Source organism: Hydractinia symbiolongicarpus, chromosome 12 (assembly GCF_029227915.1).
Source record: "Hydractinia symbiolongicarpus strain clone_291-10 chromosome 12, HSymV2.1, whole genome shotgun sequence".
In the NCBI taxonomy this organism is placed as follows: domain Eukaryota; kingdom Metazoa; phylum Cnidaria; class Hydrozoa; order Anthoathecata; family Hydractiniidae; genus Hydractinia; species Hydractinia symbiolongicarpus.
The window spans coordinates 8,391,845-8,410,990 of record NC_079886.1 but is presented as its reverse complement, the minus strand read 5'-3'; the positions used below and the strand labels follow the sequence as shown (position 1 = coordinate 8,410,990).

Below are 19,146 nucleotides of genomic sequence, written 5' to 3'. Positions count from 1 at the left end.
TAAATCAAACCAATGTCTAGAACACTCAAAAAGAAAGTTTTAAATGTGTGATCTAGACTATATAGCTATTGTAACTATTGTAGCTATACATGCCTAGCTAAAGAACTCTTTTTATGTAAAGGAAATCAACCAAAAAATACCTCAGTTTTTCTAGACTGTATTAGTAGTATTTTATATAAATATATATATAGTCTGAATGTAAATGGTAACCATTGGTCAATCACTCTGGTGCTCCCACACATTTTATTTTTGGTTTATCCTTTTCTTATCCTAGTATGACATGCTTTTTACAGAGTTTTAATTTGCAAATATAGAACTTATTAAGCTTCTTAAGGATAATGAAAATTTTGTTACAATTTTATGTCTAACCTTCCTGCATGTGCTTAGAAATAAACTTTTTGTATATACAAAAAATATTGATTTTTGAATTTGTTATTATTGGTGATAATTTTCATTTAGGCAAATTTCATTTAGGCAGACATCACAAAGATTTGGATAGTCATTCGCCAGGCCATATTTTTTTTACCATTTTAGATAGGGTTTTCACTGTATATATATAATTGTGCGAAAAGAGATTATTTTATGACTTTTTTCAGCATAAAACGGTTCCTGGTTATCTAAAATATTTTGAACTAACATGAAGAATGATTTATATACTGTATCAATTAATTCTTGGTTCTGGATAAACATCATCAAATTTAAAAGAGGAAAAGGAGAATCTGTTGGGGAAAACGAATGGCATATATATTTAAATTTATCAGCACCATTTATATAACATACCATATGGTTTTTTCATAAAACATCAAAAGTTTGGCTACTTATAGAGGCAGTTTTACTTAGTATATAAGCATGAAAAGTTGCATGTTTCCATGATGCTGAATTCAAATATATTGGTCATTTTTGTTAAAAATAATCAGTAAATTTTAAGCGTGTTAACTCGGATCCGAGAATAATGACTTGTATTTATCATCTTAAAATGATCGATATTTTATTTATTTTTATCACGTAATGTTTACATTACATTTAGAAGCAAAACAATATGCCAAGCATATATACTTGGCCCTGTTGTCACTACTTAAATGATAAAAGAATTTGGCTCTATGGGCAGCTTAAACTTTTTGCATCTGGGCTATTATTCATTGAAGACACAAAGAATGTTATTTCAGAAGAACCAAAAAAGTTACATGTTTCATTTCTACACATTGTTGAAATCAAGAAATCTCGAAGTACATTACTATATGGATGCATTGTGGTAAAGATAAACGAGGAAAACCTTTGGTTTTCATCATTCCAGCAAAGAGAGAATGTTTTTAATATCCTGGAACATTTTTGGAAGGAGCAACTTTTCAGTGAAGAAACCACCGATAAGTGAGTTTATTTTTTAAGTTACGTCTATCATTCTTTTTTGTGTAAACAGAAAATTTAGTTGTTACGATTTGCAGCTACTAAATAACTGTACATATTTGATTTTGAACAATAAAATTGAGCCTTTATTTGCACCATATTCTCAAAATAGTATAATGACACAACAGTTTATTTTAGTGTATTTTTTCTTTCACATTATAAGTCCTTTTGAGGAGAATTAGTTACATAACTAATTCAATGTAAATTTTATTGGGGAAATAGAAGTTAAAAAGTAAACAGAAATTGGAAAGCAGCAATCTAATTTCTTTCAGCAATATTGGGTACTGTCCGTTTATAAAAATTTTCTGAAAGCATAAATTTGCTTTTATTATGAGTGAAATTTTTTATTATAACGGTGTGTTTCTGTTTATTTTTATTGTAAATATCTCACTAACAAGGTGGGTTTGACTCTACAAATGCATTTTACCCAATTTTCCCATTCACTCGCACAAAACCATTACTACACATACAAAATGAATGAAAATAGAGAAAAAAACTTGTTAAATAAATCCCAGTTACATCTCTGTTTTGTCCTGTTGCTTTTCTTTACTTATAGAATGACATTCCTCAATAAAAAAATCCTAAGTAAATAATCAGTATGAAATAATATTATTTTATGAAAAATATTTTTTTAGTATAAAACCAGCTAATCACGTTTATTCCTTTATTAATCCACAAAACCTGCTTTCAATAAAATTCAAAATAAAAACAAAACAATGGGATAGTACAACAATTGGAATATTAAATATTGTGGCACGTCTGCAGCCTATCTTTATATCAGAGAAGTATTTGCTAAATTTGGCTCTCATTAATTTTACATCTATGGACTGTCTTATTACACTTTTTTTATAAATTATCTCAAGCAGTCGAAGAATTGCCTGAGGCATATAAAGTAGTAAATAAAATAATTTTTAATAAAAATAGTATTTTCTTTTCTTAGGATTTTCCTAAGTGAAAGTTTTTCTAACTAGTGTTGTTCAAATTAATATTTTTTCTCAGTTGGAAATCTTCATTTGTGTTGATACGTTTGCACATAACATACTTGTGCAGATAGGAGCAATAAGAATGTAGGAGATCATTCTTCGTTTTAGCATTCATTATTCTTATATGTGATTTTTTGGCAAACCCTTTAAAACAGTATAATTTTTAAAAACAGACAGTTTTTTTTTCTATATTCATGTATAGTTGTTCTACGGCTTTGGTCGATAGAACTACAAAATGCGCTTCTTTTTTGTCGCAGTATTTATTTCAGAGATTAGTAATGCATGGAAGGGTACCAGTCTAGCGTAGCGTTACGTAATTCATACGTTTTTGAGTGTTGGTGACAGAAACTACCCTGTTGGATGGTACAAAAGGTACTAACACCTATTATATTCACAAATAAATCATTGTTTCAGCAGGAAGTTCTACGACGTTCTACGAAAGTTCCACCTAAATGAAACGTAAAAATGTATAAAAACATCTATTTTTGATTTATTTAGTTTTTTTGAAAGGAATTTTAGCATGTTGGAACTTCTTGTGAGCAAATACAAATCTAGCTTTATAAAACTTCCAGATCACAAAAAGATAATAAACGACCGTTGTAGCTTGGTACTGACGAAACAACCGAACATAAAATAATGTAAAAAGATAGCAGCGACCAAAAAATTTTTTGTGAATTTCCCCACGGACAAACATCTACTTTTTTTTAAACATACCATAAAACTTATGTAAGTATTTTGTTTTTTAGGAATCAGGAATTGCTGCAAATTGTGTATGACACGCAGAATACTCTTATGGGCGCTGCACAGACGTTGCATGCGCAAGGCCAACAAATATCTCGCACATCTCATAACATGAATATGATCCACAACGATATCACTGTCGCTGAAAGACTAACATCAGACATTGACTCGTGGTTTGGCGCGTGGAGATTAAAATTGCCCATGAAGAAGACAAATGCGTTACCTGCAAGAATTGAAAGTCCTATTTCAACGGACAGTATTGAATATCCTGTTTTAATCAGTGAAAAGTCAAATGAAAATCACACGAAGGGTCATCTTGTGCTAAGAAAGGAAAATCTGGAAATTTTAGGATCTAATTCAGAAATTCTTTTTAATTTTATAATTAAGCAGATATCAGAGATCAACGTTCATTCACCTTGGGATGTGAGCTTCGTTAGACATTGCATTGGTAGCTATGACACTGTTGTACATATCACCTCCAAAAAAACGCCGATGATTTTGAAAACTTTAGAAAAGGTTTATAAATGTGAATTCTATTATGATGATCCTCCAATTGAGCAGGATACTGATTTGGATGAAATGTTAATTAACAAAAGCTCTATTGCTTCGAAAGAAATAGGTAACATAATCATTCAGAAAAAAACTTCCGATTATCAATATAATAATAGTAAATTTTTTGCGAGTTATTGTTTGCGAATAATAAATAATTTGCTGGTTTTGGCGTCGCGCCAAAGCGAAAAAATTGAGAAATTTTAAAGCTTTTCTTCCTCGAAAAAGCAAGTTAATTTTATTTGAAAGAGCTTGTTGTATAGGAATTTGTTGTCTGGAAATTTGTTTATTATTTAAAAAAAATCTTGAGTGGTTCTAAGATTTTGGACTAGAGTTCCACTAATTTTGCTAGACGTCATGAATTAGCTCTGAGTAAGGCATGTAGGGTTAAAATTGTTTTTGACCATCCAGTGTGCGTTTTGAACATTTTTCATAAATTTTAAATATTTATTCACTATAATTATGTTTGCTAACCGCAATTACATGTTTAGAGATAGTTAATGACGTCCTCGTATATTTAGCGGAACTTTGAAGACCTATATCTCAAAAAAAAATCAAAATTAAAAAAAAAATTAAAAAAAGGAATTCCTAGACAAATGTCTTTTATTCTACTTTATTTACGTGATGTTACTTTCACTAACGCAGAAAAAACCTAACATTTGCTTACTTTCGGAGTACCAAATTCACGAAGCGAAAATTTTGCCGAGATTTAATTTTCACTAAAGCAATAATTGCTACACATGATTAGGTCCTTTCGCAAGTTGAAAAATTTACGGAATTTTAAGATTTCCAAAAAGAAGAATCCATTGGATGTCGAATAAACCTTAATTAATGAAAGAAAATTTCCGAGTATGATTTAAAGACTCGGTCATTTCTAATTTCTATACATATGGATTCGTCAAACATCTCGAAAGAAATCTTTAAAAGACTGAAAGATGATGTTGTACATAGAACTTTCGCGAATGAAGGAAAGCGAAATATGTTGTGAAAATAAACTTTTGCTAAAAAAGCCTGTGATTCGCAAAACTCGCAGAATCAATTCTGTCAACGAAAGTTTGCGCTCTCAAATTTAAATTTGTTTTCCGTTTCTGTATTTAGACACAAATAAAGCCGTACTGCTTCAAACTGGTCAACAGCAAAACCTCTCATCAACACGTGACAAACAGAAGCCAGTCAGTGATGAAGACGCTAGAGAATTATCTGCAGTCTTGAATAATATCAAAACTCTTGCTGAGAACATTAGTATCGAGCAGGATGCTCAAATCAAGCAGATTGATGAGTTGACAGTTTCTGTTGACAAAGCAAACACAAGGATTAAAGCAACGGACTGGAAAGTGAAAAAATTAACGTGAATGTTTTCTTGCAACTCGAAAGACACTGCTGCTACTCGAAAACTCTCTACTAACTCGAAAGTTCAATACCACCCAAAGGTGAGCACAGACATTTCCTACAGAACAAGAGTATGTTGTTTTGACTGGTGAGAGCAGAAACGTACATTAAGGAAAATAAATTTCGCGGAAAAATATTTTTTGCGAATTTTTAAAGAATGATTTACACTATTTATTTATTTAAATTTACCTTTAACTTCAGCACTCTTGATTTCATATTTTCTACATAAAAGCCCTTAGAAATCGGCTTGAATTGAGAAACAAATCCTGTCATTAAATCCTTTTTTCGCGAAATTCGTGGAATTTAATTCTCGCGAAATATTAGGCTTTGTCAACTTCGCAAAAATTAGTTCTCGCGAAAATTAAATTTTATTTTCAAAACAATCTCTCGCGAAAATAAGCTCTCGCGAAAATTGATTAGCTTGAGGTAGTTAAATTTTATTAAATTTTTGCCACATCACACTGATCTTATTATTTTTTTCTACAAATCACAATGGTAGTTTTTATAGCTTCTGATGAAGTAACTTAAGCGTAAACCGTGCAAGTTGAGGACTACATACAATGTTTTAACAGTCTTTCTAATTCACGACACTCGACAATTGCTGACGCGAAAGCCAACGTGTTGGCAAAGCAGGCAGGCAAATAACATATCATGTCAGCAATTTTTTGCCGATGCCAAGTTTTCTTGTTTGATATGTTTTATATCTGGTTGACAGCTACTATAAAATACCAAAATTATGCGCAACCCTTGTTACGTGCACTCAAGCCTTACCAAAATATTCATTCATGTTCATAAAACACAGTCAGTGAAAGGTACGTTCAGGATAAAAATCTTTTTTAGGTGAGCAGGTTTTGTTTACAAGTGCTATGCTTTTTGATATTTTCCTGACTGTTGGTTCAACAGCGGATAAAAACTAAGGTCTCGTACAAAAGGAAAACACGTCATTAAAAATTGTCTCCCTTAAGCGGATTTTTACATGGACCTTTTTCACTATTTAGTTTCTTTTAAAGACGTACCAATTAAAGCAGGCTTTTGAACAAACCAAATGCTTCAGAATCATGAGTTGTGTTTTATAACATTGACTACGCCATGCAAAACCACAAGAAAGTTTTGTATCAAAACATTGTATGAATAGTCTCAGTTTTAGTGGTTAAATTTCCTTCTTTTTTATTTAGATTTTTCTTCTTTTTCTTTTGTGGTTTAGGCAGTCGGTGCCCCGTGGAAAAATCCACGGATTCGTCAACCCTTTTTATTACGGCATTGCGTGCGTCTCCCTACCTCCGCTACCATTTTGGTAGAATAAATTTAGGTAGAATGTATAACAAACATATTTCGTATTTTAAACAATCTTACCGTATTTCCGATAGCAATTCCTCCTTCTTGCACTTGTAAAATTCTAATAATTTTTTTTGTCTTTTTATACCGTTTATACATCGTCATGTTGACGTATTCATTTATTTATACTTGTATACTTATTTACGTTAGGATTAAAGAATTTTCCGTTTAAATTTTCTCAAGTTAAGGAAGCTTTCATATTGCACTAGTTAATCTCCACTTTTCATGTAAGACACTCAAAACACTTGTTTCGCAGCCTTTAAGTTACTATATATGTATATATTTATGGAAAAATTGTACAAAGTTTATAAAAAATGAAATTTTTTGAAGATGTTTGAAAACTTAGATGTTAAAAAATGTTGAAGCAGTAAAGTAGACTTTGGTCATTCTCGTCCCCAGAGCTCTTCTCAAAAGTTTCGAGGTTTTAATCTGCTCTGGGGACGAGAATGGACTTTGGTGTTTTATGTTACCTTCTTACCTCCCTTCTATCTTTGTAAGATCTATAACTCTCTCAAAACCAGACCTTATTACCCATGTTATTAGGTCATCAAATAAATAAACAGATGTCGTCATGCGTTCGTCAGTAGAAGAAGAAGAAGAAGAAGAAGGCGGGACAGCAAAGTTAACACTAGTTTAGTCGAAAATATGAAGCCAGTTTTATTTTTAGTGTTGCCATAAATAATTTTTTTCTGCGTGTTTATTTTACACGTTTTGACGTGGGAGTTATTCTGATTTTTTTAAACCTGCACCGATTTTGTGTTTACGTGCTAGGAAGTGACGTCAAAAGATTAACTGGCCAGTTTTTGACAACTTTTGCTTACCCATCATGACGTCATAACAGCGAAAAGATGGAGAACCAAAAATGAATGATTAAGGTATAAAATGGTTATTTTTATTTGTTGAAAAAAATATACTGCTCTAAAGTTTTCAGCACATGTTAATGCTACTATCGTTTCAAGCGTTTATATGCTTAAAAACTTTACGCTCACAAAAAGTTCACAGAAAGCAGACTTTAAACTCAGAAAAGCCAAACTTGATTTGGATTTTCTCTGTTATTGTCGTGACAACGATTTAGTGCCTAAATTCTTACATTTTCGGTCAGCTAATCAGGTTAGCTACAAAATTCTAACTCTTATAAACAATGCCAAAGGAATCTCCTGAAGGAAGAAATTCATCAAAAGACATCCCGAATCCACGTGTTGGAAAATGGATTTGATTTACTCCATTCGTGTTTGAAAGAAAGATTGAGTGTCATTGACCTTGCACACGTTTGTTCGATTTTTCTTGGAAGTAACGACCGTATTCTTAAAAAGCAGGAATTAATTCAAGATAAGAAGATTGCGAACTTGAAAAGATTAAAACCACCTACTAATGATGTTGACACTGTTATTTTTAATTTTTCAAAACATATCTTAACTGATTTTGAGAAGTCATTGCTTGTGAAAAGTTTAAATTTTTCTGTACCTCCTCAGTCTCTTAATTATGGTGACTATCTCGTGAATTATGAAACTCTTTTCAGGGATATACGGTGTATCAATTTACTCACAAAAAGTGGTTTAACTGTATTTTCGTAGTCATCGCTAGCCTCCAATAAAAGGTCAGAAATGTCAGTAATTTTAGGTTTAAATGGAAATCACTGTTTTTCACAGTGTAAGCGAGTATTGAACTATATATTTCTTTTTTAAGAATTAATTTTTCACATTTATTCCAGCATAGACGGACTCGAAATAGCTGTCAGGGAAATGAGGAGTTAATATTAAGTGGTAACTTTTAGTCTGACCGTGGTCAACTAGTCGAAAACTTGTAATCTAAATTTAAAAGGTCTTATGCATAATCTTTACTAAAATACATCGTTTTAAATTGACAAAGGAGAACTAAAATTTGTAACAATTAGTTTTTATAAAAAATCTAAAAGAATATTACTTCAAGTTTCTGGATTTTATACCTTAGTGTACTAATTTTTTTCGTTGGTATTATTCTTGCGTATAACTGAACGGATCATTTTAACTTCACCTGCACATATAGTAAAAAAAACTGTCAAAAAATGTTGCGTGTGCTCTAAACAAAAATTCCAATTTCAAAAACATGAAATACGGGCTAAAACTTTAAATTTAGCCGTGTTTTAAAGGAAGGACATCCCAATTGTAACATGACTTTTTAGACTCATTAAGCGTTGTACCAACTTTCGCGAAACTAATGCTCACGTGAAATTACATGTATGAAAGCTTGTTTCAACATGTAAGGTCCTATATAAATTGAACTGTGTTCGTTTGTCGTCCGTCACCAGCTTTTATCAGAATCGGATCATTAGTTGTTTCTATTTTTTTCACAATGATTACGACCCTTAAAAGTGACAAAGTCTTTTTCTTATGAGTTAAAAAATGGTGCATTTATGCGCAAAATTGAGCCAGGCGAAAAAGGTCCTAAAAACATTTTTTACATTTCTCAGGATTGGATCATTTGTTTATTCATACTGATAGAGAATAGTTGACCCTCAAATGTGACAAAGTCAGTTTTGTGAGAATTTCTCTTTCCGGCCCAATAATGGCGGATTTGTAGGCAAAATAAGTCAAAACGGTTCAAAAATACGGATTTCAAACTTTTCAACCTCGTTCCCAGGACATTTTGCCTTGTTCATGAGTGACCACAAGACCCTGGGGAAAGGGTTGCAAACTTTTTTTAGGGCTGGATTATTAGTTTTTTAATCACATTTTAAATCCAGGTAGGTTCATTAGAGTTTTGCTTGTTTTTTATAAATAACACCAATGCAAGTTGGGTTTGGGGTTAGAGCACTAATTTTGAAAAATATCTTACCAACCGTGTCAACATTAAGTTAGTTAAAAGTAGCAAAGAGATGTGTTTCGTTATTAACATACGATATACTACACATTACCGGCCTAAATGCATTAGGTATCTAATAGATATAAAAAAATGCATAACATTTAGAAAAAATAATTTGAATAGAAAATATTAAAAAATATATATATAAATCGTTCTAAGACACATTTACACGTCTTTATAAAAAACTAAATAAGAATACATGATTATATTCCCAGGGTTCGCTGTGGGATTCGGGTCAGTATTATTGAAAAATCCATAATAACGAATACTGTTAATTTCACCAATATTAACTTGTTGGGTGACATCTTCAACCCATGGGCTTACATTTTGTCCATCACACCATCCGTCACGCCCATATAGCCACGTGCCGTGTTCGTTAGGTTCCGAGCCCTCCGTCACTTTATCAGCACAGCCTGTGGCCGTCCCGGCAGTGTCGAATATTCTGGTATTTTTGTGTTTGTCATTTATCACAAAGTGGTGCGACGTGATGCAAAACTCTGCGCAGTTGTTATTGTCGCTACCGTGTCCAGTTATTGTGGCGATAAACTGTACTTTTGTTGTTTCTTGTGGTATGGTAAAATTCATGGAACGCTTTGGTTTTGTGTTGTACGTCTTATCAAACTTACCACCACGAAATAATGGTATCACTTGAAATGGTGAACTAACATTAGCTAGAAGGAAAAAACAATAAATAGTAAAAGATAACAAAATGCATTTGTTAACCGAGCTTTTGAAACTGCTTCTTTATTCGGTTGTTAAGTGGTTAAAACTAGTCTTTTCTCTGCCTTTACGGTTGATATAGTGGAGTTGATTTCAGTTAGTAAGAGTTTATTACAAAACACATCTTGTATCGTCAAAAGTGAATGGATGAGTCTTCCCCTTTTTTCTGCTAAACACGCTAACAACAAGTTAAACATGTTGAAAAAATATGCACTTACTCATAATTTTATCAGCAAATCTCAAACTTAACGCTGGTTTCCACGGCATAGCCCACGGTACAGTTTTCATTGTGAATGTACACTTTGTTGACGTGAACATAGGTAATAACGGTCTAATGTTAGTGAGCCAACGACCAATACGTCTAAAATACAATAAACATGGCTAACTATTCCAAGGTTCTATTGCGGTAAAGATTTTGTTTAAGCTGGGCTACTATAATAGGATTGATACACAGATCTTTTGTTCAAATAGCGCATGCGTATTTTTCTTTTTACACCGTCTGTCAGGCTCACACCTACTCAAAATAGTTCTGAAATTTGGAAAAAAGGTACTTGGTGTAACGATTATAACCCCACCCTCGTCCCTAGTTGTTGTTTTTTTGCCTTTTTGATATGAGAGAAGACATCGCAGTCATCTCATTGTATCAAAACGGCCATACTTTGGAGACTTCTTGACAGTATTTTAAGATATAATTGATATAAAAGTTCAGACCTTCTAAAAGGGGTTATCCATCTACCAATTTCTTTTCCACACAACTCGTTTCCTTTATCACAACATACGTAAAGTTGTACAGTGTGGTCCCAATGTGGACAGCCATAATCTGTTGAGCCAGGGCAACCTAATGCCATATCTAAGTAGGCATGGTTGTATCTTTGCAGTTCTATGGTAAAGGATAGTTACAGTTTAAACATATGTTTACAGCAATAGATGACGAAATAGTCATTGCTAGACCTTGCTTCTCAACACTTTCTCCTCTACCTGCCTTGAATTAATGTTATTATTTTCGAATATTTATTTATTTTAAATACTGTTATCAAAGTTTGCTCTGTGTCATCGTTATTGTTTAACCTATTTTCCTCACATGACATGGCTTTACCTGTTGCAAATTGAGCATGCCAAACATGCCCGCACTGTGGTCCGAACCACCCACTTTTGATTACAAAGCGAACACGTAATCCGCTCGGCCATGTTAACTTACCGCTTAATGGAGGTAACTTGATAGTTCGTACAACTCCTTTATTTCCTTGCATTAGAGTTGCATTGAATACGTTGACAACTTTAGCATTCATTGAAGATATATTATGCAGGAGGTTTGTCTTGTAGTTCAACCTAAATGATAAGGGTAAACTACTTGATGTATCCTGCGCATACGCCAATCCGTGGCTTATATCTGTACATATATATCTATCTCTTGTGGTAGTTGTTTGACGATAAAAACTAATCTAAAAATGCTATGGGGAATGAAACTGGTGTTTCTCGGTGACAACTACTTATGAGTTATGAATCTTTAGGTGGTCCTTGACTTAACATTTAAACGTTTTAAAACTACATTTACGATTGAATTTGGTTTCGACTACAAAACTCGCAACATGGAGAATCCATATGAAGTGTTGATCGCAATGCTACAAACACGCAAATTGTTTCTGGCATAGAAGCCCACCTTCCTCGCCCTGTCAGCAGTTGCAAAATGTTAAAATCTCAACTCCTAACAGAAAAGAGCGTGATATAGAACAGCTAATTGAATATAAGAAATGCTTCTTTGGAGAAGATGGCAGTATCTTTTACTCAACTCCATGTAGAGGTTCGGGATATCTCCAAATTTTAAACAGTATGATATTTTTACCCCGATTAGGTGTATACGAAGAATATCATCTGTTTTGTCTGTCCACATGCCATATCAGTACTAATTAACGTATGAGGACAATGTAGGCCTCGGACTAAATTTTAAGCCATTTACATAAATAACTCCGTATGTATATAATCAAATAGGGATTCTCCCTTTTGCGAACTTTATAGACGGAATCAAATTCATCCGTCGACATACCTAAATACACTAAAATATTAGGTAACAATTTTATTGTGGTCAGGCTAAGGATCTCTGCCTTTCAAGGCCAATCATCATCAAGACGTCTAACACTTCTTTTAATCACACAGTTTTATATTTTTTTTAAAAAAACTTTTCATACTTCAGGTGGCTATGATTTAAACAAAATTTCTGATCATATTTGCCAAGTTACCATCTTACCATTTTGCTTGATAACTCAAAAATATCATTGAAGGATACAACAACCAACCAACTTCTTGCAACTTCCCTTGCTCGTCAATAGCTACAAAAAAGTTTCTAGATGGGGTGTGTTGAAATTTTATGTATACATCATTCGAAAGAGCTAACAGTTTTAAAATCTTCTTCCCACTCTCATACGATATCATTGTACCAGGTGTTTTCATTTCTTCCTCACATTCTGTGCCTTCACATGTCATGTCTACCAGTGACTCAGTCGTAGAAGAATATACTATAGCACCAATGGCACTGGCTTTTTGAGCAGATTTCATCTAAAGTAAAGTTGAAAGCGTCTTCTTACTTAAATATTGCAAATAGGGGGTAATATCACATATGCCAAAGGTTGCTTAACAAAATCACTTTAAAATATTATATATAAAAATAACTATATCAATTCTGTCAAATTAGTATTGCGGGTTGTTTCTAGCTAGCGAAATCTAAGTAGCAAGTCTTATATACTAATACTCAAGTTGTGTGTGTTATTAATAAGCGAAGTGGATTTGTTTCCGCATTAATATGTCGCATTTGTCAATCGGTTATTTAATTCTGTTTTTGTAGGGTTTTGCAAAAATCCAATAGTTTTATCAAACTTTTACTATTCCCTTTGCTTTTAAATAATAACATTAGTACCACTGTCTATTTCCTTTAAAACCTTTCAAAAAATTCCGCCCTTTAACGAAACTCTCTACTAGTCTCCATTTGATGGCATCTTCTACTATGGAACTTTTTTGTTATCGCTTGTGTGCACTTGGTTAAAATTAAAGATTTTGTCGAAGTGTGCACGCGGTAACAAAATAGCCTGTGAGCTTTTTCACGCTATAGTGTAAATGCAGCCAAATGAAAACACGCCATAAGTTGATATAACACCAACCTTTTGAAAGAAGGAACAATTTCCCTCTCTCGATATCAGCAGCAATTGCGTAGAGAAATTTCCTGGTAAATCACTGCATCCATCACCATAGTCTGCAATTTTTGTTCTTGGATATTTTGCTTTCAAGGTATATGGTGAAGGCAGCCAGTCGTATCTTCCATCTAATCTTTTGTTGACAAAATACACATCTCCTTCTATAGCGACAATTTAAAGACACAAGGTAATTCTTTTTCCTCTATAGACTCTTTAAATTGTGTAGAATACTAAGGGATTTAAAATTAAAAGATCAGGAAAGATGGGTTGGTATAAAAATAGAGAAGAAGAGAACAGCACATTAATAATTGTAACAGAGTTAAAATATTTAAATACTGATGTCTAAACTTAAATACTAAATTTATTTATTGTGTTTTTTCTTATATTAGCTACCACTTGATAAGCACCAAAAAATCTATTGCTGTTAAATAGAGTGAAATTTCTAGGGTTATACAGGCCCGCCGAAATTCTTTTATACTTTAAGTGCAGTAACTTTCGCGGGCAGAAACTTTCGCGAAATTTTGCATGAACATAAATTTTCGCAAAGAAGCCATGTTAAAAGGTTTAAACACAAGTTTTCGCGAATTGATGCTGCAACCTTAAAAGTTTCGAGTAGAATTAAAAGAAAATAATTTAAAAAAATATGTTGGCCTACGTTTTTTTCGCAAACATTAGCATTCGCGATTTGAAGAAAAAGTCACGAATCGCTGCTCCTGACTTGGCCAAAATTCGCGAAAGTTTATGCACTTGAAGTGTATGCATACGTTAATACCATTCATGGACTAATTTAGAATTTGGTACATTTAAATTTAAAACTTTGATTACAAAATGACGAAGAAACATATTCACAATTCAAGTTCATTTGAAAAATTTAAACTGGAATTGGTGAAATATTATTACTAGAATGTTTTGGATTGATTAAATACGTTTAAAGCTTCTACCTTCTTGACTTTCCACAGCAATTTGATCCAATCCACACCCATGCCCAGAACAATACCATCGCGACATTACCAACGGCAACCAATTCCCAACTTCGTAGAGAGGAATGGTAACGAAATGTAGCCTATCTAACCAATCACTGATAAACTTATATTTCCCTTTCTTCATTATACCATCAACACGATCCTGCAAAGCGGATTGGTCGTTATCACCCGACGTTTCATCCGCGTCTTCAGATATCTCTGAGCGCAAACGCGCAATTATGGAGCGTTTCTGTGAAACCACGTGATCAAATCGAAAATGCTCTTCCGCATGGTTGTATTTGAGGTGATGATTATCAGCATTGTTGTGAAAGTTTATATCATGTTTTTTGCTATAAGTTTTCCAATCCCATGCCTTTGTTAGATGGTTTCCTATATTGCTATGTTTCACTAATCCCGGCTTCCGTATTTTCGGTAAGTCGCTGTATGTATTATTTAAAGATCTTCTATCTATACGACGATGAGGCATGGGAAAATAAGCGTGAATCCTTCCATTACGTATGTTATGCTCAACTGATTTTAAATCGAATGACCTGGAGAGAAAACATTTCATTAAACAAGTTTATAGTTGTATAATAGATACTGCACATTGGTAGAATTTCGAGAAATATTCGTTATAGTGTAGGTGTAGTTTGATCATAAATTCGGTTAATCAACCAATCAATAGTCAATCAACCGACCGATCAATCAATATGCAAAAAAATATCAATTTTTACCTTCTTTGAGCTGGTTCATCAATGTTTTTTTCGTTGAAAATGACAGACCTGCTGACGGATCTATGTCAAAAAGAGATGACATAAAGAAAAAGTATCAACACGTCCCGAGAGCACTTTTAGATTAAAACCTCGAGGTTTATCTAAAAGAGCGCTGGCGTCGAGAATGTAAACATAGCATATACATAAAAAAGCTTTTAGGCACATCAATCCTTCGTGAGAAAAGTGTACCTTGTACCTTATCGGTAAAAAAAATAGTAAAAATTTTATTCGGCAGAAATATTATTCACTTTTAGTCTAAAAACTATCAACAGTGAAGTTTTGGTGACTAATATTTGAAAGAATTGACAGAAAACACCAACCTCGATCACAGGACCTATTGTCTCTGTCAATAAACGCAGCACCGACGAGAGACCAAAAGCCCTGGGGACAAGGTAAGAAAAAATATAAGAAACATTCATATAAGTATTAAAATTGTCTTTTTAGATGATAGTTTTTAGATAATTTTTCCATTCGATAAAAGATTTATTAACTTTTTTTTATCATTTTGTGATATACAGTCAAACCTGTACCTAGCATTTCCTTATAAAACAACCTCTACATAACAGACACCTGTACATAGCGGACCTTTTTTACGAAACTGTAGGTGTCCGCTATGTGCAGGTCTGACTAAAGGATTTAAAATTTTATATCGTGTACGATTCTTATTTTAAAAATCATATTCCCAGGAGTGCCGAAGTGATCAGCCAAGTTACCCAGTTATAAATATAGAAGTATAATTTAATCAGTTGTGAGAACGCTCGTGAAATTTAGAGACTGTTTTTCCAATATTTTAGGAAGTTATTCATAAATTTGATGATTGAGATTAAATTATTTGCTACATAATGAGTGGACGTAAATCTCGTCCCCAAGGCTTGTTTTCTGCTTTCTGACATGTGGCTAGCGCAAAGAGAAAAAGAAGCCATGGGGACTTTGCAATAAATTGTAGTCCTACATGTAAACGATGAAGTCATTTGTAGAGTGTATAAGATTGTACATGTAGAAACACGTAGAGTGTACATGTAGAAACATGTATGTCCGGGTTCATACTTACGTTGATAAATTCTTCGCTAATGAGTAGTATTTTTCTAAAGCATCTTCGAATCTTTTTTTCATCCACTCTGCAGTTGCCGTTGCATCGTTCGATGACGTCATAAATATATATTTAATATTGTCCGGGGAATTATCTATTAATTCTAATATCGACGAATCTTTAGTCCATAAGCATTCTAAAAAGCCTGAATGATTAGTGTATTCATGAAATATCATTGGCGGGTGTACATTAGTGTCCTTGTGTCCAACCCCCTTGTATACGATTGGTCCATTTAACGTCGGTAACGTAAAGTTTGGCGCTTTTTCGTTTGGGTTTAATTTCTGCGAATAAACACTTGTTATGTGCGTCATGCAGAAAATAGAAAACAACCATAAGTAATCTATCATTTCTCGCCCACTTCTAGTTCTTAGTACCAACATGTTGTTATCAACTAACAATTTAAAAACTTTGATAAAATTATCCCAAGCTTGAGTATTGTACGGAATGAGATTTATCCTTTCCCTGCCGAAGGGTCTTTTATTTCTGCCTATGCAAAGATTACTACTGATACTGCTTAGTATCTGTTTGTGCTTTCTCCTACTAAAAATCATACATCAAATTATTTAATTTGATCAGGTAGCTTCTGTTGTTTCGTCTTCTCATTTATAGATTTCCTTTTTTTGTTGTTGACATTAATAACATTTAGCAAAGTCTCGCATGCAAACATATCATATTTCTTTCAGTAAGAATATATATATAAACGTAAATATATTTAAAAAATCAAAAGTATTTCTTCAGCTAGCTTTTACAGAACACATATAGCTATGATAAACATTCGACACACTGTGAGTTGTGCAGCTGCTAACAAGATCTAATTCTTGCAGTTTACTGAAGCGTATAAAATAAAAACAAGTCTTCTATAGGTACAAAATCGTTTGTGTACTAACCAAAATAGAAAGCTGTCGAAATTTGACATTTAAAATATCTAAATATATTTTATGGAACAATCTAGTTCTTGTCGATTCCAAAAACTGCAATTGGCAAATAATGTTATTGACAATATCAGCTAGGATCACTTCTCTTTCACAACTCAAAGATTTTTCGTTTCTTCGTCCTGACCTTACACAATATTATCCTGTATAAAGAACGCAAAAAGCAACACTGTCTAAAATATAAACTTCTATTAATGTACTCCATCAGTCCGCATTTATCCTTAACTCAAAGAATTATTACCTTCGCATAAAAATGACCTAGAATGGTGTCTACTAATTGTTGCTCTACTCGTGACCAACTTTGAAATTAACTACATAATCATAGTAACCGGTTCCGCCAATCATAAGAAGTCGCTGAGCTGCTTGGAACAATGTGTGATACTTTGCGTTCGCTAGATGCTGGTTTCAGACCTCTGGCAATAACAAATTACAGAATTGAAATTAAGAATGACCATTGAATTCTTCCACGAGGTTAGAAAAATGCCTTAATGATTTACCCTCTAAAGTGAACTGGTCAGTTTTATATTAGACTTCGGACGTTAGGTATTGCTTGGTAGAGTGTTGTCATACATACTCCTTTGATAGATCAACAATTCGCGCAGATAAAAAGTTAAATCTCTAAACGTGTTTTTCGCAACTTAAAAGTCTCAAAATTCAAGCGGCCATACAAAGATTTTTTGAAGAGTTGTACAGGACAGTAGAACGTGACTAATTTTAGTCTTTACTGTTTCTACAAGTTGCATCGTGTTAAAAAAAAAAATGATCCCTGTAATAAACCTTGTTTTCAGGGCATTTTGCCTTTTTGTTTAAATTGATAGCGGTGAAAATTATTGGCCGCTCCGTAAGAACGGCTGCGGGGCCAGAAAAACCTAGAAGGGATAAGTTCGTCCCGTATTGCTTATAAAATTTTAGACTCGTTTTTACATCAAAACCACAAGTTCTGTTTAGACTGACTACATTGTTATTTAAAGTTCTGTATTTGAAGGAGGGGGGGGGGACGTCGATTTATTCGTTGCTATTTCTACAAATGTTATTTATTTGAGTGCTTTCAACTCCTATTCAGGTTCCTTGACTAAGGTTATTGATATCCTGTCTTCCCAGTGGGTTTTTATCTAAGTTCCCTTCGTCCTACAAGGACTGTTAACCGAGACTAAAGAACCCTTCCTACTTTTCCCAGCCAAAAGCTATATAACTTTTAACCAAACTGTTAACTAAAATTCCAGCATAAGATTTGTTCTTTTATAATAATCTGCTTGTTAAAGCGCTAATTTGCGTTACTAGTGGCTACGGCGGAGACGTTGAATCGGCTTGCTTGTAAATGGTATATTAAATGAGATTGAAAAGATGTCCCTGGGATGAAGGGTGGTCCACACCAAGCTTTTTTATGTTTGAAAGCTTTTTTGTTTAGCGACCGTGATGTTTAGAAATAAATCTACTTTCCTTTATCATTCCCAAAATCATCAAATGCAGGGCTAGCATAATATGATTTGTACCGTAAAGAAAAATTAGGGAGGAAATGTGTAAAATTACTTGTCTTTCAATTTTAAATTTAATTTTAAATTTCAACACGAATGTTCTTCTTTAGCAAACCTCAAGACACCATGCAAACGCTCAATCATCACGAAGTCATCACCTATCAATATTACTATTTGTAATATATATTACAACGATTTTTTTTTCTAAGAAAACTTTTGCTAAGTACAGTGGACTCTCGATATAACGAACCTCCGATATAGTGAACATCTCGATATAACGAACCTCCGATATGGTGAACATCTCGATATAACGAACCAAAGTCTATAAATTTTTTCTCTATAGCAAACCCGTCATATAGAAAACTGTCGATATAACGAACCGAATTTTTCGTCCCCGAACTCAATGTAGTAAACACGGCAGAAAATTCTTACGCTAAGGTTGGCGCTGATTGTCGGGGGAATGAAGCGGTGACAATCCTTTCGTGTAGCTATTTTTGGTTCTTCGTTCATATGACGTCAACTCTGGGGAACGGGTAAAGCAAAGTTGACGCAGATTGACGAAGAGGGGGGGGGGGGATATAGGAGAGGGGTCAAATAACAATAACAAACGTTAACAACTTCACGTTTATTAGTAAGGGATTAAGGGGTATGTTTGGGTTGCTGTTTTATGTTTGCTTGTGCTCTCTATGAACAACCCGCCCGTTGTTAGATTGTTTCTTGCGAAAATGAATTTCCTACGAATCCTATTTGCTAGGAAATATAAGCAA

General features: G+C 33.5%; 2 protein-coding genes across 2 annotated transcripts; one reads left to right on the top strand and one right to left on the bottom strand.

Annotated features, from left to right (window-relative positions):
* The first annotated feature begins 1,018 nt into the window (after positions 1-1,018).
* LOC130621215 (uncharacterized) lies at positions 1,019-6,758 on the top strand. The gene is made up of 7 exons (XM_057436529.1): positions 1,019-1,368; positions 1,418-1,543; positions 2,040-2,189; positions 2,376-2,471; positions 2,590-2,677; positions 3,102-3,747; positions 4,776-6,758. The coding sequence occupies exons 1-7, from the start codon at positions 1,040-1,042 to the stop codon at positions 5,027-5,029; spliced, it is 1,689 nt and encodes a 562-aa protein (XP_057292512.1). The 5' UTR covers positions 1,019-1,039; the 3' UTR covers positions 5,030-6,758.
* Positions 6,759-9,260: 2,502 nt separating this feature from the next.
* Positions 9,261-16,842, bottom strand: LOC130622595 (uncharacterized). The gene is made up of 9 exons (XM_057438069.1): positions 15,934-16,842; positions 14,844-14,903; positions 14,089-14,660; positions 13,115-13,308; positions 12,208-12,515; positions 11,161-11,291; positions 10,674-10,842; positions 10,181-10,323; positions 9,261-9,913 (listed from the first exon to the last, which is right to left on the bottom strand). The coding sequence occupies exons 1-9, from the start codon at positions 16,521-16,523 to the stop codon at positions 9,408-9,410; spliced, it is 2,673 nt and encodes an 890-aa protein (XP_057294052.1). The 5' UTR covers positions 16,524-16,842; the 3' UTR covers positions 9,261-9,407.
* Positions 16,843-19,146: the final 2,304 nt, after the last annotated feature.